The 20707-nt window shown below is 39.8% G+C and overlaps 1 protein-coding gene across 4 annotated transcripts in view; it reads left to right on the top strand.

Moving 5' to 3' along the window:
• The window catches only part of TANC1 (tetratricopeptide repeat, ankyrin repeat and coiled-coil containing 1), a 294220-nt gene that overhangs the window by 193930 nt on the left and 79583 nt on the right, over positions 1 to 20707 (top strand). For all 4 annotated transcript variants that reach the window (XM_033945447.1, XM_033945446.1, XM_033945448.1 and 1 more), the window contains 3 exons: positions 5389 to 5649; positions 16496 to 16621; positions 20367 to 20648. In XM_033945447.1, the coding sequence (XP_033801338.1) occupies positions 5389 to 5649; positions 16496 to 16621; positions 20367 to 20648 (669 nt within the window). The remainder of the gene's footprint in view (positions 1 to 5388; positions 5650 to 16495; positions 16622 to 20366; positions 20649 to 20707) is intronic.

Below are 20707 nucleotides of genomic sequence, written 5' to 3'. Positions count from 1 at the left end.
CTACACAGAATCTTAAGTAGAAATTGCCAGCAGTCTAAGCTTTAAAGCCACGGAGAGCAGACCTGTGTTAAACATTTCCAAAGAATCTTGTTCTGATTGAGCTTATAACTCATATTACCACTTCCACAAGGAATATATTTTTATTTTACATTTATAAGCTCAACTTCTCTACATCTGTTTGACTTGGGTAATGTTTTATTACAAGAGTCCACGTATTGCCTTGCCTATGGTTACCCATATAAAGCAGTATGTTCACTATTTGTGCTGTAAAATACTGTATTTGAAGATATCGATTAGTCTCGCCATATAATGAGATTGACTTGAAATATTACTACATAATTTTTCTTTAATATTGAGTTTTTGCAAGGTTACCATGACGTCTAGAAATTGGACCCTGCCTCTAGTCCTGGCTGTCTTGCCTGCAAAACGGGCTTTTCTGATGCACAGCACTCCAAATGGAGCAAGAAAGCCTTGTTGATCCTTCCGGTTTCAGATCTCGCGAGTCTGGAGAAAATGAAATCAACACATTTTTCTTGCACTCCGTGACTCAAATTTCACCGATATCAGCGGCAGCACAGTGCAGATGTCAAAAAAGCCCATTTCTGCAGAGGGGGCAGTTAGACAAGTGTAGTGGTACTAAGTAAAGTAAGGGGTAAGGGTGAGATACCTATCTCTGGTATGGCAGGTCCAACTGGTTTTGGGCTGGTTAGCTGGTTAGGAGCAACTGAGGAGTAATGGGATTGAGACTGCTAGGAATGGATGAGTGATGATGGTGCAGATGGGTGAGAGAGAGACAGATGCCTCAGGCACAGCTGCCAAGGGGGTGATCATTGGCTGATGACAAGCTTTTTTGGGATGGGAGGGAAGCTGTTAGTTTCTGCCAGTGATGTATTAAGAGCACAATTTGCTAAACTCTTTCTCATAGATATGGCGTATCTATGTAAATTAGTGTCTACTCTAGTAAATCAACTGTGGTGACTTCAAAGGGGGATATTCTACCCCTAAACTTCAGACAAGGTTAGAAGATGGAGCAGCAAGAGAGATCGCAAAGGAGATTTATCAAACCTTGCTTTAATGTATAAGCAATTCAGTTGATAGAGCACAAACCAGATAATGTGATAAGCATAACAGCAGCATATTATGAGTATATAGAAATGCCAACAGAAAACATGCATTGATCCCATATTTCTTTTTAACTATTCCAATATTTATTTATTGCCTATCTTATACAGTGTGTCTGAAGAAAAGCAGTAACTTGCAAACTAGTTCACCATTGTTTAGTTCTATGAAAGTAGTGCCTCCATCAACCAGTCTCTAGCTCTCAAAGCCTGAATGTTGTGAAAGGATTGTAATACACAAGCTTGGAATGGCTTAGCTATTTCAGCTTTATTGGACTTGTAGAAACTCATGGTTTCCGCGATGAAGGGAGCTGGCTATTAGATATGAGAGAAAATCTGTTAGAACCTTTGCTTTAATCACTTCCACATCTTTGGGAAGCTGGTTTGAAATCCAACTTGATTAAAGTTGTGTATAGTGAAGTTGATGCATTCTGCCTTCTAGAAGGGAACCTCAAGTTGTGAAGCTTACTTAGTCTACTGGAATTTGGGAGGATTTTGGATGGTAGAGGATTTTGGAGGATGGTCTTTTGGTGGAGTCTGCACAATTATATAAGAGACATTTTAAAATAGTACATAGACCAATGTATTTAATCTGCTTGGGAAGGTCAACAATTTGTATTAAATGTACTATTGGGGGTTAGGACTTACGAAGGTTGTTCAAAAAGTATCAGACCTTAATTTTTCTTGCGTAAACAAATAAAGCTAGGGAAGTGTGGTTTGGTTCATGTATGTAGGCGACCCTAATGTGCATGCTTGAATTTTTTTCCCGCCTACAGAAGCTGTCAGTCGCTGGCAGACTGCCGATGAGTGAGGAAGTGTAAGTGAGCGCCTTCGAATTTGCTTTTTTGACAAAATGACAGAAAAATTTTGAACAATGCTACTGCATTACATTTTGTGTAAAGCTTGACAGTTCCCAAGTGGAAATGATCCGCAAGATTCAACAGGCCTTCGGGGATGAATCAATGGGCACCACACAGATAAAGGAGTGGTACAACCACTTAAGAGATGGCCACACATCAGTGGAGAGTGAAGCACGTTCTGGTAGGCCCGCTACATCCAGAAATGAGATCATCATTAACCAAGTGAGGACACTGGTGATGCAGGATCGTCAAATCACGATCAGAGAACTTGCAGATGAGGCAAGCATCAGCGTTGAATCCATTCATTCCATTTTGACTGAGGATTTGGGCTTCAGGAGAATTTCAGTGAAGTTCGTGCCAAAGCTGCTAACAATTGAGCAGAAGCAACTCTTTGGAGATCGCACAGGACATGCTGGAGACTGTAAACAGTGATCCCAACTTCCTCGGGATCACTGGTGATGAGTCCTGGGTTTATGGGTACGACCCAGAAACCAAGTTGATGTCATCACAATGGAAGCATTCAACATTCCCGAGGCCCAAAAAAGCAAGGCAGGTTCACAGCAATGTCAAAGTCTTGCTGACTGACTTCTTTGACTCCAGTGACATGGTTCATCACGAGTACGCACTACATGGCATAACCATCACCAAGAGGTACTACCAGGAGATTGTGCGTCGCCTTCGTAACGCTGTGAGACACAAACGGCCAGACCTGTGGGCAGCGGGCAATTGGCAGCTCCATCACTATAATGCACCTGCCCATTCTTTACATTTGATACGGAGTTTCCTGGCCAAACACAACACACACTGTGATTCCTCAGGCTTCCTACTCTCCCGACATGGCTCCATGTGACTTCTGGCTTTTCCCCAAGCTGAAGAGAAGACATCATGCAGAATGAGACGGACCAGTTACGAGCAGTCTCAAAAGCGGCATTCCAACGCTGCTTCCGATAGTGACCGAACCATTGGAAGAAGTGTGTGGCAGCCCAGAGGGACTACTTTGAAGGAGATTAGTATAAGATTGTTGTATCTGAATATGAGTATTTTTTTTAGAATAAAGGTCTGATACTTTTTGTACAGCCCTGGTATTTGTATTGTTCTTAGGGATATGACCAGATTAGGAATTTTTGGGAGGAATTATGGACCCATTTAGAATATTTAAGTGAAACTGTATCCAGAACTGTGGGATCTCTTGGATAATGTAGATGATTTTGAATTGCAGTCAGTTGAACATGAATTATTTCTGCATAAAGCTTATTTGATATGCTGTCACTAAACCATATGTTTAAATGCAACTTGTCTTATCTCTCTATCCTATTTATAATGTACCCCTGACCCTTTTACTTTTACCCCTAAAACCCTTGCTATTTCACTTATTAGATATGTTTGTAATTCTGTAATCCACCTAGAAACTAAGGGCTCCTATTACGAAGGTGCGCTAGCATTTTTAGTGCACGCTAACCCTGCGCTACATGGAAAATACTAATGCCAGCTCTATGGAGGCATTAGCGTCTAGTGCGCAGGGCATTGTAGCGCACGGTAAGCGTGCACTAAAACCACTAGCGCACCTTCGTAAAAGGAGCCCTAAATGATAGTGCGGAATATAAATCCTTCAAATAAATAAGTAAATAAAGACTTTGATTGCTAAGAAGTATATGCTGCTTCAGTGGATACACCAAAATCCATCAAGAGCTCCATTATGGAGAAATCAAATAAATGAATGGCTGAGAATGGGAAAAAAAATTTGTTTGCCCCAGGCTGGGGTGATGGTGGTTAATAAACTCTTTAAAATCTGGGATCTATTTCTGAGTTCCCAGAAAATGTGATTGTGTAGCACGCTTTTGAATTACCTTCTGATTGGATTGCATTGAGGCTGGGAGGGAGAGATGCGTGGGGCAATGTGATGGGTATGTTTAAGTGGGAATTTAGTTTCTGAAAATTATTGTTGATTATTATGGCTGGTTGGATTACGAATTGCAAATCTTGTGATTCTATGGCTTTAAGTTGTATAATTGTAATAAAGATGAATTTCATTACAGTCTACTTCAGTGTCAAGATATCAACATAGGTTTAACCTAACTAATGAAAGCCTCACTTAGAACAGACACTGTGACCAAAGTAACCCACAGGTCAAACAATGCAAGCTAAGAAAACTTGAGAGGCTGAGACTATAGTGACTTATCCACTATACTTTAAACAACATCAAAACAATATGATGCTTCATTCCCTTGCCTACTTCCTGCGACTCAATACCAGCTCTCTCTTATGCCATATCTTTCACCTAAACTCCACATTGACAGCTCATACCATCTCCTGTGGGAAGCTATCCCAGTCCTCAACATTTTCAACCCCCTTCTCACACAAGACCAATACCCTAGTTGACACCTTGGTACTTTTCTGTGTTGCAGTACCAGATTTTTGTAATATTCCCCATGTCCATATAGCTGTTAAGAAGAAAAAAAACAAAAACTCACCATGCTCCTTGAGGGTTTGAATTTTTACTATGGTCCATCCATGGAGGGCACCAAATCTTCTTGGAAGCCCAATACTATTGTACCACTACCATTTAGCACTATAATTTCTGTTCTGTAATGGTTCTCTCCAGTGCCACCTGGGAAGCTCAATAGAGTTGTGATATTTTGAGCTTTAGCTACCACTTTTTGTGAGTCACATTAATATGACTGTTGCTTTTGTTTGTCATCAGAGAAAAGGTAATTTCTTAACTATAGCTCGTTACTTGGTGACAAGAGGAACCATCCACACAGTTCTCCTGCTTCACTGTTTGGAAAGAGTTATATTTATGTTAGATTTAGGTTAAGATGTTAGTTAATTAGAAAACTTAGGAATGGTAGGTCTGCTGATGCACAGGAAACCCCACTCATACTTGGAGGATTTGTTCAAAAGCTCAGATAGTGTTTTGTGTCAGCATTAGATGGGGCCCCTATGACCAATTTATTTGAATCTTTGTCATGCAGTCATCCGAAAACAATTTTTTCAGGTAGGTAATTATTACCCTTTGTCTTACAAAAGATGACGAGTTATAAGAGTTTTAGGCTGTGATGAAAAGAATGTGTTTTTCTTAGCTGTATAGCGGACCTTCTTTGCTTCAATATGATTTGAATTGATTTAATTTATTGTTTTGATATACCGCTATGACATCATATTAAGCAGTTTTACAATGCCATAATTCAATAGTCTACAGAAATTGTACAATACTACAATTCAGTGGTCTACATTAATTACACAATATTCAAAACCACAGTATAAATTGATATCAACATCATTAGCAGTTCCTCTAAATATTGACTCAAAAATAGATTGACAAGATCTTTTGTAGCACAAAAGCTTACACTGATCAGAAATAGTTCATTAACATTTTACTCAATTGTACTTAAATTGTTTTCCCCTTTCAGCAACAATTACAAGTTCATCTGAAAATGATGACAGAAGTGGGTCCAGCCTGGAGTGGAGTAAGGAGGGAAGCCTTAGAGCTGGAGGACATCGAACAGTTATTCAGGATCGACGAACAGATAATTGCTCACCGGTTGTAGAAGAGGAGACAGTTGGCTCTGAGGAGTGTGTGACAAAGTCTGGCGCCCCCATTGGCGATGGCCCTATTCCATATTCACAGAGCTCTAGTTGTTTAGTCATGCCTCGTCCCAACTCTGTTGCAGGTAAAGTGATGCTAAATGTAAGCAGAAACAGTCCAGTTTCTAGCCAAAAAGATTGGTTTAAATTGCCCAGGCAAATTGCTTGGTTTTTGATGTTTTCCACAGCTTCATCCCCTTTGTATGGGAAGTATATGATAGCTGTAATTTTTTGAATTGTGTTAGAGTAATTGAGTGCCAGTTGTGAAACAAGAATAGTTTCTTAGAGGTAATTCTCAAGATACTTAATTTTGTATTTTTGTAGGTTAAGGAGACTAATTATTAATGTGCATTATGACAACAATGCATGCTATTTGAACATTAATGTGCATTAAACAGCAATGATGCACATTATATTACTGTAATGCATATTAATATAAGGTAATACAAACTAAGATGCAGAGCATGCAGCTATATGCAAAACATCTCATTATATAAATGGAACAATGCAGCTTGTGGTGAAGCCTTCAAGTTGCATTTTTCCTGCTCAAGAGCATTGGGCTACTGACCTGCTGAGTGATGCTTCAGGGCTACATTTTAAAGGGGCCAGGCATTACAAAAAAAAATTCTCCCTTAACCCATCCTCCTTTTGACTCCTCCCCTTTTTGCAGCCTACCTACTCAAATCCCTGGTGTTTAGGAATTCTAGAGCAGAAGCAATCCCAGGTTTAGATTGTACAGGTGCACCCACTAGGAGTCCAGCTGCCATATAATGGCTTTGCCTTAATCAGAAGCTATTTTGTCAGATGGATTTGTTGTATAGTAAATGTTAGTCCTGTTCCCCTTGGCTCTTTGTACCCCCAAAGCCCAGAGACTATGGTGCTCATTTTCAAAAGAGAAAAACATGCCCAAAATGGCATAAAATGGCATTTGGACATTTTATTTGCAAAAATGCCCAAATTGCCATTTTTAAAACACATTTTTTAGACTGTTTCTATACTGTTTGCATTTAGTTCATCTAAATCTCAAAGGGGTGTGTTGGAGCGAGATTAGATGTTTGATTTGAATGTTTTTCTACAAAATTGGAACGTTGCATAAAATGTCTAGGACAAAACTTGGACTTTGAGGCTAGACCTGTTTCAATAATGAATAAGTGCTAAAAAGAGGGAAAGGGATTGGAACTTGTTTACTGCCTTTTTTGTAGTTTTTACAACCAAAGGTGGTTTACATATAAGTACTTCAAGCACTTTCCCTATTTGTCCCAGTGGGCTCACAGTCTACCTAATGTACCTGGGGCAGTGGAGGATTAAGTGACTTGCCCAAGGTCACAAGGAACAGCGTGGGGTTTGAACCCACAGCCTAAGGATCCTGAGGCTGTAGCTTTAACCACTAAGCCACACTGTCCAAACTGACCAGATGAACACTGGAGGCATGTCCTCCCTTACTTTCTCCGTGGTCACTGACACCCTCCCACCCCCAAAGTTGTGAATGAAACAGTACATACCAGCCTGTATGACAGTTCCAAATGTTATGGGCAGTCCTACTAGAGCAGCAAGCAGGTCTCTGGAGGAGCCTGGTGGTCAGAACAGAGGACTGCAGAGAAGGGAATTCAGGCCCATATATCACTATAATTAGTACACTTGTGGATAGTATGAGCCCACCAAAAACACTACAAAAACCATGTAAGTGACATCTGCAGGCATAAGATCTGCTGCGATATCTGTGTAGTCAGTCTGCTCAGAAAGCTGGCCCCTCATCCATCCCAGTGGTTGGTTTTTCTGCATTTTTCGTTTGGATGTGGGTTTTTATTTTTTCAAAAATGGTTCAAAAAGATAAACGCAATGAGAACAAACTAAGACATGGCCATTTTCGAACAAAAAAGATAAGCAAAGATAGGTCATTTTCTCTACTAAATTTCTGGACATTTTTCCGAAAGTGTCCAAAATCAGATTTAGATGTCGTATTGAAAATGGCCCTCCCTGCAAAAGTCTTCTGTCTCATGTTCCTCCATCTCAGCTCCCTGCGGGCCGATACTGAAAGCTTGTGCAATCATTAGCACAAAGTTAGCTCAATGGCCACACACAATGCAGAAAAGGGTTTTGCAGAGAAGCTAACCCTACACCAGGGGTGTCAAAGTCCCTCCTCGAGGGCCGCAGTCCAGTCGGGTTTTCAGGATTTCCCCAATGAATATGCATAAGATCTATTTGCATGCACTGCTTTCATTGTATGCTAATAGATCTCATGCATATTCATTGAGGAAAACCTGACTGGATTGCAGCCCTTGAGGAGGGACTTTGACACCCCTGCCCTACACCAAGCCTTGAATTAGACCAACATATCAGCTATTCCACCCCAATGCAGAGCACAACACAGAAGTTTGAATGCCAAGTCTGAGAAAGCATAGAACGATTTACTCATTTTTTTGTGCAGTAGCATTTGTGAGGATTTAACACCTGCTTTTCTTTTTCCTATGAGCATACAGGACCTGCCAACTTTTTTGTGTGACTTTCATGAAGAGCTTGGGTTAAAAAAAAAAATAAAAAAGACACAGTAGGGGAGGCGACGGTTCTGTGCTAAGGGCAACTAGAGCAGTGCATAGGTCTGAGCAGAAATTTGCATCAGCACATATAGGTGCAAGTGCTGGAATACTATTCTAAGCCTAAGTATCACAAAAAAGGTTTGCACAGAATAGCATTCCAGCACATGCGCAGATGTGTACTGAATGAGGTGTTTTTCTGTTAGACGTGCACAGCTCTATCTGACCTTGGTGGAGAGTCTTGTGTGTATACGTCCAGTATGTTCTCCCTGATGTAGCATTTTACACAGGTCCTGTTTGCATATATTTGTCTATTGAATTGGTAAGCAAAATTTGGTTATGGTTGCCAAAGCTATTGATGCACAGCTCTAATGCAAGCTTTGTGTATAGACTTCTCTGTCAGGCTGACATGATAAGCCTAGACCAGTGGTCTTCACTAATTTTTGAGTTGGAGCAACCTTGAATCCACAAGAACTGCAGGACAGCCATCAAATATCTTCCCATGCGAGGCTACAACACTGCTGATCAGCATTTGTCAACTGCATCTACCTCACCAACCCGCCTTCAAATTTTTCATCAAGGGTATTTTCAAGAAGGAGAGCATTTCTAAATGCATTCTTTTAGTCTACTGAGAAATGCCTTTTCCTTGAAGCATGCAACTATAATCTGTTCAGGAAAGACAGGATAGGAAGAAAAGGAGGGAGCATGGCATTATATGTTAAAGATCATATTAAAGCCACACAATTGCAGGAACCTCAGGGTAAGGAAGAGACAGTAGGTCAATCTGGAAAGAGGGAATGGAAAATGTATTTACATTGGTATGATGCACAGGCCTCCTTCATAGACAAAGGAAGTGGACAGAGATTTAATGGTAGATATTCAGAATATAGTTGTCAAAGGGGAAGTATTACTAAAGTGATTTTAACATACCAGATGTTGATTGGGGTATCCCTATTGCAGGGTCTTCTAGAAGTAGGGAGATCCTAGATTCTCTACAAGAACTGTTCCAGAAGTTGGTAATGGAACCCAAATGGGATGAGGCCATACTGGACTTGGTGCTTGTAAATAGGGAAAATATTTCTGATGTTACAGTGGGTGATTATCTGGCCATCCAGTGATCACCACATGGTGTGGTTTAATATAAAAACAGGTGTAGAAAGGGCTCATTCAGAAGTAAAAGTTCTAAATTTAAAACAACAACAACAACAACTTTGTTCAGCTGTGGGATTACGTTAAGGAATTGTTGTCTGGATAGGAGCATCTGGAAGTAGTAGGAAAGTCGTGGGCAAAACTGAAAGGAGCTAATATAAGGGCAACAAACCATTTTGTAAAGAAAGTAAGTAAAAGTAGGATGAAAAGAAGGCCAGTTTTGGTTCTCAAACGTAGTAGCGGAAAAGGTAAGAAAAAAGAGGTTAGCTTTCATAAACTACAAAAGATCACAGAAAGATGAAGACAGGAAAAAATATTTGGAAAAATCCAATATTCATCACTTAACTGGCTGTGGTTTACTATATGCTCATTCGACCCCTGAACCTCCTCAAAATAGCTTATTTTGAGATAGGCACTAACCAGACATTTTCAGTAGTACTAACTGGTTAAAACTTGCATCCCAATAGGTTTCTATGGTACTTTCTGTGTCTAAGTGCTTTGAAAATGAGCTCCAGGTGCTAGCAAAAATGATTGGTTATCCCCAAACAAGTGATTTGACTGGCCAGGAGCTGTTTACAGCTAGTTAATTCTCTTTGAATATTGGCCCGTATATTCCTAAACAATGTTGCATTTCTATTGGCTAATTGAAATTTCTCCATGGCTCTTTCTATTCTTGGGTAGTGATTATCTTGGATTATAAGTGTGCCAGCAAAACATAGCTTTTTGAGGACATTTAGGTGCTTATTTTTCTATCCTTCATAAGAACTCTTCTGGCCCCTTGAAAATTATGCACAGATGACCCTTTTGTACTGACTGTGATAAATAATAAATTTAATAACTCAGAATACCAGTGATATTGACCCAGAGCCATAATATACAGTATAGTTTGCAGTACAATTACAAATTTAACATCAAATTCAATTACTCCCTATACTCTCCCCTGGGAACTCCATTCGTCAGACAAGTCCCTCCTGAAACAACCTGCCTGGCTTGTTAAGTCAGGCTTCATCTCTGGCGGTATTCAAATCCAGGCTGAAAGCCCACTTTTTTGAAACTGTGTTTAAATCCTAACCCTACCAATGTCCCCTCTATAGTCTCCTACCACCCCTTCAGCCCCTTCCGAGTCCCTACATGAGTACTAAGTTCCGACTCCCTCTTTGTCCTGTGTGTCTGTCATAATTAGATTGTAAGCTCTTTTGAGCAGGGACCGTCTCTTGCACTTCCACTGTACAGTTCTGCATGCGCCTAGAAGTGCTATAGAAATAATCAATTTTTGTCATTGTTGTTTACTCAAGACTTCCTTAACAGGAATGAAAAATTGGGGAAACACCAAAGCAAGCCTAATTTAAGTCATAGTTTACACTGTTAAGGTCCTGGAATCAACGTGGTACCAAACCAAGCATTGATGCCAGAGATTCCACTACAGATTTTAGCAGTTCATTATTCAGTAGCTTAATGTCTTTTGAGATGACAGTTTGCTCACAAAACAATATTAGTTTGCAGTAGATAGAAAGCAAATGAATTAAACATGCTCATGAAGCACTATTGTCTGGAGAGTGCTTCCTTTATGGGTCTTAATGGCTTAGTACTTTACTGCCAGCAGGGCAGATACCAAAGGTCTGTAAAGCAATGGGGAGATGGAGCCAATGATGAGTACATTGTAGTATTGAAGGGAAAAAGACTTAAGTGATAAATGGATTGAAGGAAAGGAATATTGTAGGTGTGTACAACATTGTTAATAGCAGATTCTGGATGTTGGCATCTTTGGAACCAGCTCTGAGGGAGTTAGTAGGGACTGAGCATCCCCAGTATTAAACAAGCTCCTTCATTGTGTCTAGGGAGCGGCAATTTGTATTATGTTTAGGGAGTGGTCATTTATATTGTGTTTTGCACCTCCAGTTATTTTCAAATGTTAGCACATATGATTGGTTAAGTTCTATGCCACAGGCCTGTCTACATACAGCTGGTAATTTAATATGGAAAATGTTGTCCCAAATTTAAAAAAACATGTGGAAGCATCACCTAGTTGAGCATGCTCTTAAATTTTGTTTGCTGGGAGGGAAATGGCCCTTTGTCACCCTCTCACATATCCAGGGCTTTAAAATTACTATAAAAAGATTGCTTTTGCTTTCAATCCTGCATGACAACAGGAAAAGTAACAGATTAAGTAGACAAGTAAGTTACATCATCCCAGTATTACCGAGACACAAAAGATCTCTTGAAGCTGAGAAATAATGTAAAGTCTCAGTCTGTGTGGCCCTTCTCTCCCATACAACACCCAAATACCAAAACGGTGCTTGTATAGATCTAATTGTGTATCAACTTCTTGTATAATCACATCTAAATCTTATTATTGTGATGATTATGAGTATGCTCAGTACCCCAATATACTGGTCATATGAAAAAGAGACCTATGATTTAGAGAACCATCATTACTCCACTCTGTTCTCCTTAATCCTTACCAAACATCCATAATATGCATATAAGACTGTTAAATAAGTGAAAAAAAACCCTTTACTAGAATAACAACATACACTTATCTGTTAGTTGTAAAGTGTCATTTCCAACGTCTAAAGGTGTTATCGACATTGGCAAACTAGGGAAATCTCTACTTTTCAAAATTACTGAGTTATGGAATAATTTTTCTGTTCAACTGCGCGATCTGGATGCTTTCCAACTATTTCAAAAACATCTGAAAACCTGGCTATTTTCAAAGTTGTAAATTTCGCTCTTCTCCATACTATTTCAAATTCATATTGTATTTGTTCTCTTTTCTAATTTTCTAAACCGTGCCGAGCACTATTGTTATAGAGAAGATGCAGTATATAAGCCTAAGGTTTAGTTTAGTTTAGTGATGTATGTCCACTTTTACATTACATTACATTACATTAGGGACTTCTATTCCGCCTATACCTTGCAGTTCAAGGCGGATTACAAAAGAGCTAACTGGACATTTCCAGTGAAGTTACAACAGTTTTGGGTTTTGAGTTTTTTTTCGGTTACAAGGGAGGAGAGGTAGCTGGATTAATTCCGGAAGAACTTGCAAATTGGATATTAAATTGACTGTACGTTACTGTGTGATATAACAAATAGATTACAGTTAGAGTACAAATAAGATTACGTTACATTTCAGGGATCTGAATACTTGGTTGGTGTTTTGGGGAGGAAGAGATTATTTAAGTGGAGGCTTTGGGGGAGAATTTTTCTTTAGTTCTCCATTTCAAATGTCCCGGAATGATGTTAACCCGATATCCATTAATGCAAAAATGTGAGATACAATGTGTAGAAATAACTCCATAAAACAAATTACTATATAGCCACTCTGGTCCACTGGTATGTCCTTCAACTTCGGCCAAGTTTCTCTCGCCTTCTCTCGCATACACAGCTATTCTCTCTTTTTCAGCATTTTTTCCCACTCTGCTAAAACAAAACTTTCTCTAGCTACTCTCTTTTAAAGAGTTATCTATTACTGGCATTTTTCTGTTTATATTTCGTATTTTGTTTAAAAAATATCTGTTTCCTATTGATGCTGCAAGACCATAGTGTAGGCGCCCGTTATTCCCCTTCTTTTGCCCTGTAGACTCACTCTAAGTTGAACCTGATGCAGTGAAGGGTGAGGTAATTTCTCAAGCTCGTAGTGTCAGAGCGAAGAATTGGATTTCAACTTTTGTTTGAACCTGCATCTCTACTAAGCTGAATCTTAGCAAGGCTGGGGCCATGATTGTCTTATCAATTAGGTATTTCCAGTTCCCTAGTGAACTTAATTTAAATGACGTTCTTATTCTGTTATGTAGCAAAGTGTGGTATATTTGGTATTAATTTTCATGCAGCTTTCAGCTGATTCTATGTGTATGTTTTGATTTATGCTGCCTTCAACAATTGAAACTTTATTTGGGCCTGGTTGCTCTTAGGACAGTAGTGCAGATTATATGATTGTTTTTTTGTAAAACCGCCTAGTTATAAGTGGTTAAGAAATCTTTTAAATAAATAAATTTTGCCCATTCTGAATTATTATAATTCTGTGTGGGTTTCTTAAGGCTGAGACCACTTCAGCTAGCACAAAATGCATCTTCTTGGATTATTGCCAAGTGTGGGTGTTTGGCTTTACCCCCAGATCATCTTACTAATCTTTTTACTAGACACCAGTTTATAGTACAGCTTGGTCTAACAATTGAAAGTTTTGTTTAAATCTCTAAGGTCCCCCTTTACAAAGCCACGGTAGCGATACTGCTGCAGTAAATGTGCCAGAGACCATTCAGTTCCTATGGGCTTTGGTTTATTTATCACGGCAGCATCCTGAAGATTGGAGGGTGGCCATGTAAACACCAATTTTTAAAAAGGGTTCCAGGGGTGATCGAGAAATTACAGATTGATAAATCTGACTTCAGTTTCAGGCAAGATAGTTGAAACTATTATAAAGAATAAAATTATGGAACGCATAGACCACATGGATTTGTACAATAAGTTCTTGATAGAACACTGATCTATGTATCCATATACTTCCCCGACTCTGTCCAGCCTTTAGACGACAGTTTTTGTACTAAAGTATGTGCTGCTTTTGTTCACCCTTTAGAGAATTCTGTTAATTGCTTCGAACTACCAGGTGGTATAGTAGTATATAAATAAAATTTTAAGTTATTTTACGATATGACTAGTATTTTAGCCCGTTACATTAATGGGTGCTTGAATATATGTATGTCTTTATTTCTGTCTCTCTCTTTCCTTCCTGCTGTCTTTCTTTCTGTCTGTCTCTGTCCCTGGCCCCCTTTGTCTGTCTGTGTATCTCCCTGCCCCTGTGTCTTTCTTCTTTTCTTTCTGTCTCCCTTCCTCCCGCTGTCTGTCTGTCTGTCTTTCTATCTATCTGTCTCTCTCCCTGCCTCCTATGCAGCAGCATTTCTCTCCCACCACTTCCCTGTGCAGCAGCCAAAGCAGCATTCCCTCCCCCTCCATTTCCCTCCCCCCACACCACTTCCCTGTGCAGCAGCAGTAGTGTTTCCTCTACCCCCCTTTCTCTTCCTGCGGTCTGTCCAGCTCCCTTAGTCCTTTACGGCCTCCCCCCCTTCCCTTCCCGCGGTCCCAACTACAAACTTGGCGATTCCAGCAGTGTGTGCTGCAGTCTTCACACGCTGCTTTGGGTCCTTCTACTGCCCTGATTTTCTCTGGCATGTCCCTGATGACATCATCAGAGATGCTGCAGAGCAAATCAGGGCAGTAGAAGGGCCCGAAGCAGCGTGTGAAGACTGCTGCACACGCTGCTGGAATCGCCAGGTTCGTAGTCGGGACTGTGGGAAGGGAAAGGGGGGGCAGCAAAGGACTAAGTGAGCCGTCAGACGTCGGGAAGGGATGGGAGGGTCAGACCGGCGAGTGGGGAGCCGGCAAAGGAGTTTTTTCTGCTGCCGCGAGCGTGGGGGTCTGTTAAGCGCGCATGCGCACTCCTGCGGCCACAGACATACGGAACACGCAGATAGGAGTACGCATGCGCGGCTAGCGTTTTATTATAGAGGATATTAATGGGTCAGAGTCAGAATGGGTTCAGCCAAGGGAAGTCTTGCCAGCAAAAAATGTTAGCTATGTCACTGGCAAGGGAAATTAAGGTAAAGCTTAACTTCATGCTTGGGTGTTCTCACAGATGCATCAAAAGCATAGAATGCTCTGTCAAGTGAGATTTGAATGGAATCGGATCTTTTGAAATTTCATGTTACTTAAAATGCATCGTTTTCTTTGTATAGTTTACATTGAGCTAGTTTAGCCTGTTTAGTTTTGTTTCATGTTTGTATGTATTGTGCATACCTCTGTATATAAAATATTATGAATGTTGGTTGTATCTCACATGGAGGGGACATTTTCGACATAACGTTTTAGAGAACACACACAAAATTCCAATACCAAACTTGCCTGTTTTCAAAACTGTAAAATATCTATTTTGTATTCACTAAAATGGATGTGTTTGTGCTCAGTGCGTCTACCTTTCTTTTTCTTTATTTTACATAATTATTACATTCAACAATGAATGACAAGAAAAATAAGAAAATAAGTACAATATAAAAGGAAATATAACTAATATGTTTAGCCCACAACAATGGAGTCAAAAAAGTATGCATCTATCTTTTTGAACCTTTTTTGAAAAAAACACATCCAAAAGAAATGCACACTAAACAAGCCATTGGGCTGTAGGAGGGGCCAGCATTTCTAGTGGACTGGCCACACACACATCCCAGCAGAGCATTGGGCTCTCTAGGGGGCACTGCAGTGATCTTCACCTAAATCGTCCGAGGTACACATCTCACCATAACTCCTTTATATCAGAAACATGAAGGCAGATAAAGGCCAAATGGCCCATCCGCTATCTCCTCCTCTTCCTAAGAGATCCCATGTGCCTATTCCACGTTTTCTTGAATTCAGACACAGTCTTTCTCTCCACCACCTCTACTGGGAGACTATTCCAAGCATCTACCACACTTTCTCTATTGAATGGTGAACCTTCCAAAACCTACTGGATCCAAATGTACATCATACCAATAGTCCTTATGCCTGCAGATGTCACCTATATGTGAGTATTGTTGGATTAGAATGGGATTTGGAAGGCTTACATATTCTACCATAAGTAGAGTGTACACTTCGGTCCCCATCTCTTTAGTTCACTACACCTCCCACCAGGCTACTCCAGAAACCTGCTTGCTGCTCTTTTAGGACTGCTCTAGGACTGAAGCTGTCTTACAAGTAGGTATGGATTGTTTCATTTACATCTTTGGGGGTGGAAGGGGGTCAGTGACCGGTGAGGGTGTAAGGTGGGTCATCCCTCCTGTGGTTGTCAGTTTGGGTACCTTTTTGGCACTTATTCTTTATTAAAACAGTTCTAGTCTCAAATGTCCAAATTGTGCTCTAGATATATTCTATAATGTTCCGTTATTATAGAAAAATATCCAGCTCATAAGTCCATCCTGGTCCTGCCCAAACCATATCTCTAACATGCCCACTTTGTGATTAGATGCACTGTAGACGAACAGCATAGAAATCCATCTGGACATGGGGTTTGAAAACAGAGAATGTCCATCTGCCCTTTTATGCTACTTTTTGGCCATTTTTCTTTTTGGAAAGTGAGCTCCATAGTACTGTTTAGATAGGCAGGATGGAAATGAATCAATTTAATCTTCAAAACATTAGTTTAACAAGGACATTTATTGATGTAAACAATTAAAATTGTTTAGACATGATTATCTGGGATAAAAGATATATTTTTATGTCATAGCTACAAGTTCAACCAAGCTTGAAGACTTGAGCTATTTAGATGGCCAAAGAAATATTCCACTACGGACCTCAATTCGATTACCATGGCATAATACTGCAGGAAATAGAGTGCAACAGGAGATCAAAGGTAAGTTATGTTTTACTATGAAAATAGATTTATATATTTACTGCTTTGCAAAATTCTTCACACCCTTGTACACATTCTGCTACCTGAAAATACAATTCATATTGCATTAAAGTAGGAGGTTGTGTCACTAATCTATACAATATATGCTATGCTTTCAATGTCGCTAAAATCCAGCCTGTCCTTTCTGAGCACACTACCAAGACCCTCATCCACGCTCTCGTCACCTCTCATCTGGACTACTGTAACTTGATTCTTACAGGTCTTCTGCTAAGCCATCTCTCTCCCCTTAAGTCTCTTTAGAATTCTGCTGCATGCCTCGTACTCCACCAATGTCGTTATGGTCATGTTGCCCTTCTCCGCAAATTACTTCACTGGGCCCCTGTCCATTTCTATAAACAATTCAAACTCCCCTTATTGAACTATAAGTGTATTCACTCTGCAGCTCCTCAGTATCTCTCCTCTCTTCTCTCCCTATATTCCATCTGGGAACTCCCTTCATTGGATAAGTCTCTCTTGTCTGTACCCTTCTCCTCTACTGCCAGCTCCTGATTCCATTCCTTCTACCTTGCTGCACTGGATGCCTGGAACAACTTGCCTGACTTGTATGTCAGGCTCCATCTCTTCTAGTGTTTAAATCCTTGCTGAAAGCCCACTTTTTTGAAGCTTTGTTTGACCTAACCCAACTCATTTTTAAGCACCCATATCTCTTTGTCATTCCCTCGATAGTGCCCTACCCTATCCACCTCCTCATTCCCTATGTAATTCCCTACCTGAGCAGTGTGTATAGGTTCACCTTTTTTATCCTTTATCTGTTATAATTAGATTGTAAGCTCTTTCGAGCAGGGACTTTCTCTTGCCTTTTTAATGTACAGCACTGCGTGTGTCTGGTAGTGTTATAGAAATAATAACTAGTAGTCGTATTTCCTATTGCAAAGACTTCACACTCTCTTGATTTAATTCCTGATGGGGGCCCCTTTGCAGTATTCACAGACTGGATGAAGCTCTTTCAAGCTAGCTGGGGATCATCTGTGAAATGCAGTTTTCAAGCTTAACACAAATTTTCTATTGGATTCATACAAAATAAGAACCTGTATATAATACATTTATGCCTGCTCCTATTTGTATTTTATAAAGGCACACAGGTACCTATGTGTCATTTTAAATAAGCTAAAAAAAAGGGGGCTTATGGGGGTCTTCATATATAGGTGACTTTTTATAAAACTACTGTAGCCTAAAAGCCTGGAGACGGTCTCCATACGACTTGGAAGAGCTTGAGCTATTCTACAAACATGAATGGACAAAAACTGCACCACCCTAAATAGCACTAAGGCTCAAATTTTATAAATGGTGCTGCTAGTTAGGCACTATTAGGTGTCCTAATGGCTCCATTTTTAATTGGTTTAATTGCCTTTAATCGACATGATAATTGATCACATCATTTAAAACAATTAAAATCTCTTTTAAAGAAAAAAAGACAGCACCTCCACAAACAGCGCCGGAATCGTGAATACAGAGGTGTCTACTGGCACCTGAGGGTAAACTAGGCCTGGTTAATGCCGGTAGACATGTGTAGGGGGCCTCCATAATTGTGATTCTCCTCACAGATAGGTGCCGGAAATGTAGATTTTGAAAACCCTGGCCTACATTTCCAGCATCTCTCTGTGACGTAGCTGTGATTCTATAAAAGGCGCCGTCGTGTAATTGATACACAATCTGCGCTGCTTTTGTGGGTGGCTGCCGAATGTGGCGCTGTTTATAGAATCTGGGCCTAGGTGACTCCCCAAGGTCTCAAGAAGTGTTGGTGGGATTTGAACCCTAGCTTTCCTGGTTCTCAGCCCACAGTTCTAACCATTAGGCTACTTTTCCATTTCTAAAGAAAATTCTAAGGGGCCTTTTTACAAAAGCATAGCAGGTGCAAATGGACATTAGCCACATGGTCCATAGGTATAAAACAGGATACACAACATCTAATGCATGCTAATGTCCATTAGAACACATTAAGCTTTAGTAAAAGGGCCCCTAAATAAGGATGTTCATGTTTTTACTTTTCTTCAGGAGAAATATGAAAGGCCTTATTAAAAATATAAAAAAGGAATCATTACTGTAACTTCTAAAATTATCTTGGAAATTTATAGAAAAATCTGTTTATTGAAGAGTCAAAAAGCTGTACAAGTTTGCAGAATACATAATCAAAAGAGAAAATAGCCTATACAACAACATAGGGACCCATAATCCTCCCACCCCTCCCCAAACCCCATAAAGAACAGTCACCCCGAATCAAAGAGATAAACGAAACTCCTACAATCCCACCAAAAAGTCCAAAAGCCCAAATAACTTCTAGTGTAAGCTAGCCAAAAAATATGTTGACAAACTGCCAAAAAGGCCCCACCCATATAAAAATCCCCCACTGTGTAGTTATCACCACCTCCCCTAATTTAAGACAAAACAGGAGTGAAAAAACAAGAAAATACCCAGTCCATCCACATCACCCACCAATCAAGCCCCCATTCCTCCCTCCACTATAACCCCTGGGAGAGCAACAGTAACCCCCCATCCTGGTTGGTATATAAGTTATGTGGAATGGAGCGATTGTATAAAACAATCCCCAAAATATATCAATAAGGCTTAAAACTCAAGATACAGAAAGTGAAGGGTCACCCAGCTGGTTTAAGATGTGTCCTCTAATTCGTGGGTGCAATGTGTTTATATATGGCCCCCAGATGGATAAAAATCGTCTCGTCTTCTTAAAGATCAGCTGCAAGTCCCTAAGTTCCATCAGCAGAAGGGCATGAAGTTTGTTCCTCCAACACCAGTAGGAATTTAAAGTATAATAATAATAATTTATTTTCTTATATACCGCCCCACCAGCAGATCTGGGCGGTTCACAACAGTAAAACTGAACATTTCAGTTAGTAATACAATTTCGAAAAAACAACTATCATAACTACTACATCATTAAATACATAATCAGATAAAAATTCAGTTAAAATATAGAACATAATAAAAAGTACATTTGAAATGCGGAATCTAAGAAGAACACATCTTAAAGTCTCAACAATCTTGTTTATTGAATAGGTGTGTTTTCAATAATTTCCTAAATATAGGATAAGAATTGGCTTGAACAGTCAACGGAATCATCCAGGAGTTCATCTTCCCCGCCTGATATTCCAATGTCCTGTCCAAGAAAGTCTTGTAACGGCAGGCCCTTGGGGTAGGGAAGAGGAACATACCTGAATTTCTGGTAAATTTTAATGAAGTGAACAATTTCAAATAAAATGCTAAATAGGAAGGTAATAAACCAAAAAGAGCCTTATAACAAATACACCCAAATTAGTGAAGGTACTATGTATGGAGCAGTAGAGGAAAATGGATGGAGGCTATTTTTTTTTTTGTATGTTGGTGTTAATTTAGTTATGCTCAGGGTTTGTTTGTACTTGCAGGAAAATTCCCTGCTAATATGGCCTTGGTGCAGTATGGTACTTATTTTCAAAGAACTTAGACTTACAGTTGTGTATATTAAGGTCATTTTGTCTTATTTTTAACTTATTTTACAGCCATGCTTATTAGTATGAAATGTTAGTCTTTTCATCCTGATTTTAATTTTGTATGGTAAACTATTTATAAATGTAATACTAATATTCTCAGCATATTCTTAGTATTTTCTGCTTTATAAGTACGGTTACTAAAGAAATAGTATCATGACCTGTATTCCTCCTAATAAACCTTTCTTTCATCTGCCTCTCAGCACGGTTTGTCCCTTACAAGCCACAGGACATTATGCTGAAGCCTTTATTGTTTGAGGTACCTAGCATAACAACAGACTCAATATTTATCGGAAGGAACTGGCTGTTTCACGCTATAGATGAAAAGCTGAAGAACGTGGAGCTGACAGAAGAAAGGGGTGCCGTGATTATTGGAAATGTAGGATTTGGGAAGACGGCTATAATTTCAAAGCTAGTAGCCCTCAGCTGCCATGGCAGCCGCATGAGACAAATTGCTTCAAGCAGCCTCAATTCATCTCCAAAAAGTATGTTAACTCGTGTAAAATTGTTACATGAATTAGAACAACTACCGGTATGTGCATGT

Source organism: Geotrypetes seraphini, chromosome 5 (genome assembly GCF_902459505.1).
Source record: "Geotrypetes seraphini chromosome 5, aGeoSer1.1, whole genome shotgun sequence".
Lineage (NCBI taxonomy): Eukaryota > Metazoa > Chordata > Amphibia > Gymnophiona > Dermophiidae > Geotrypetes > Geotrypetes seraphini.
This window is presented reverse-complemented; position numbering and strand designations above follow the sequence as displayed.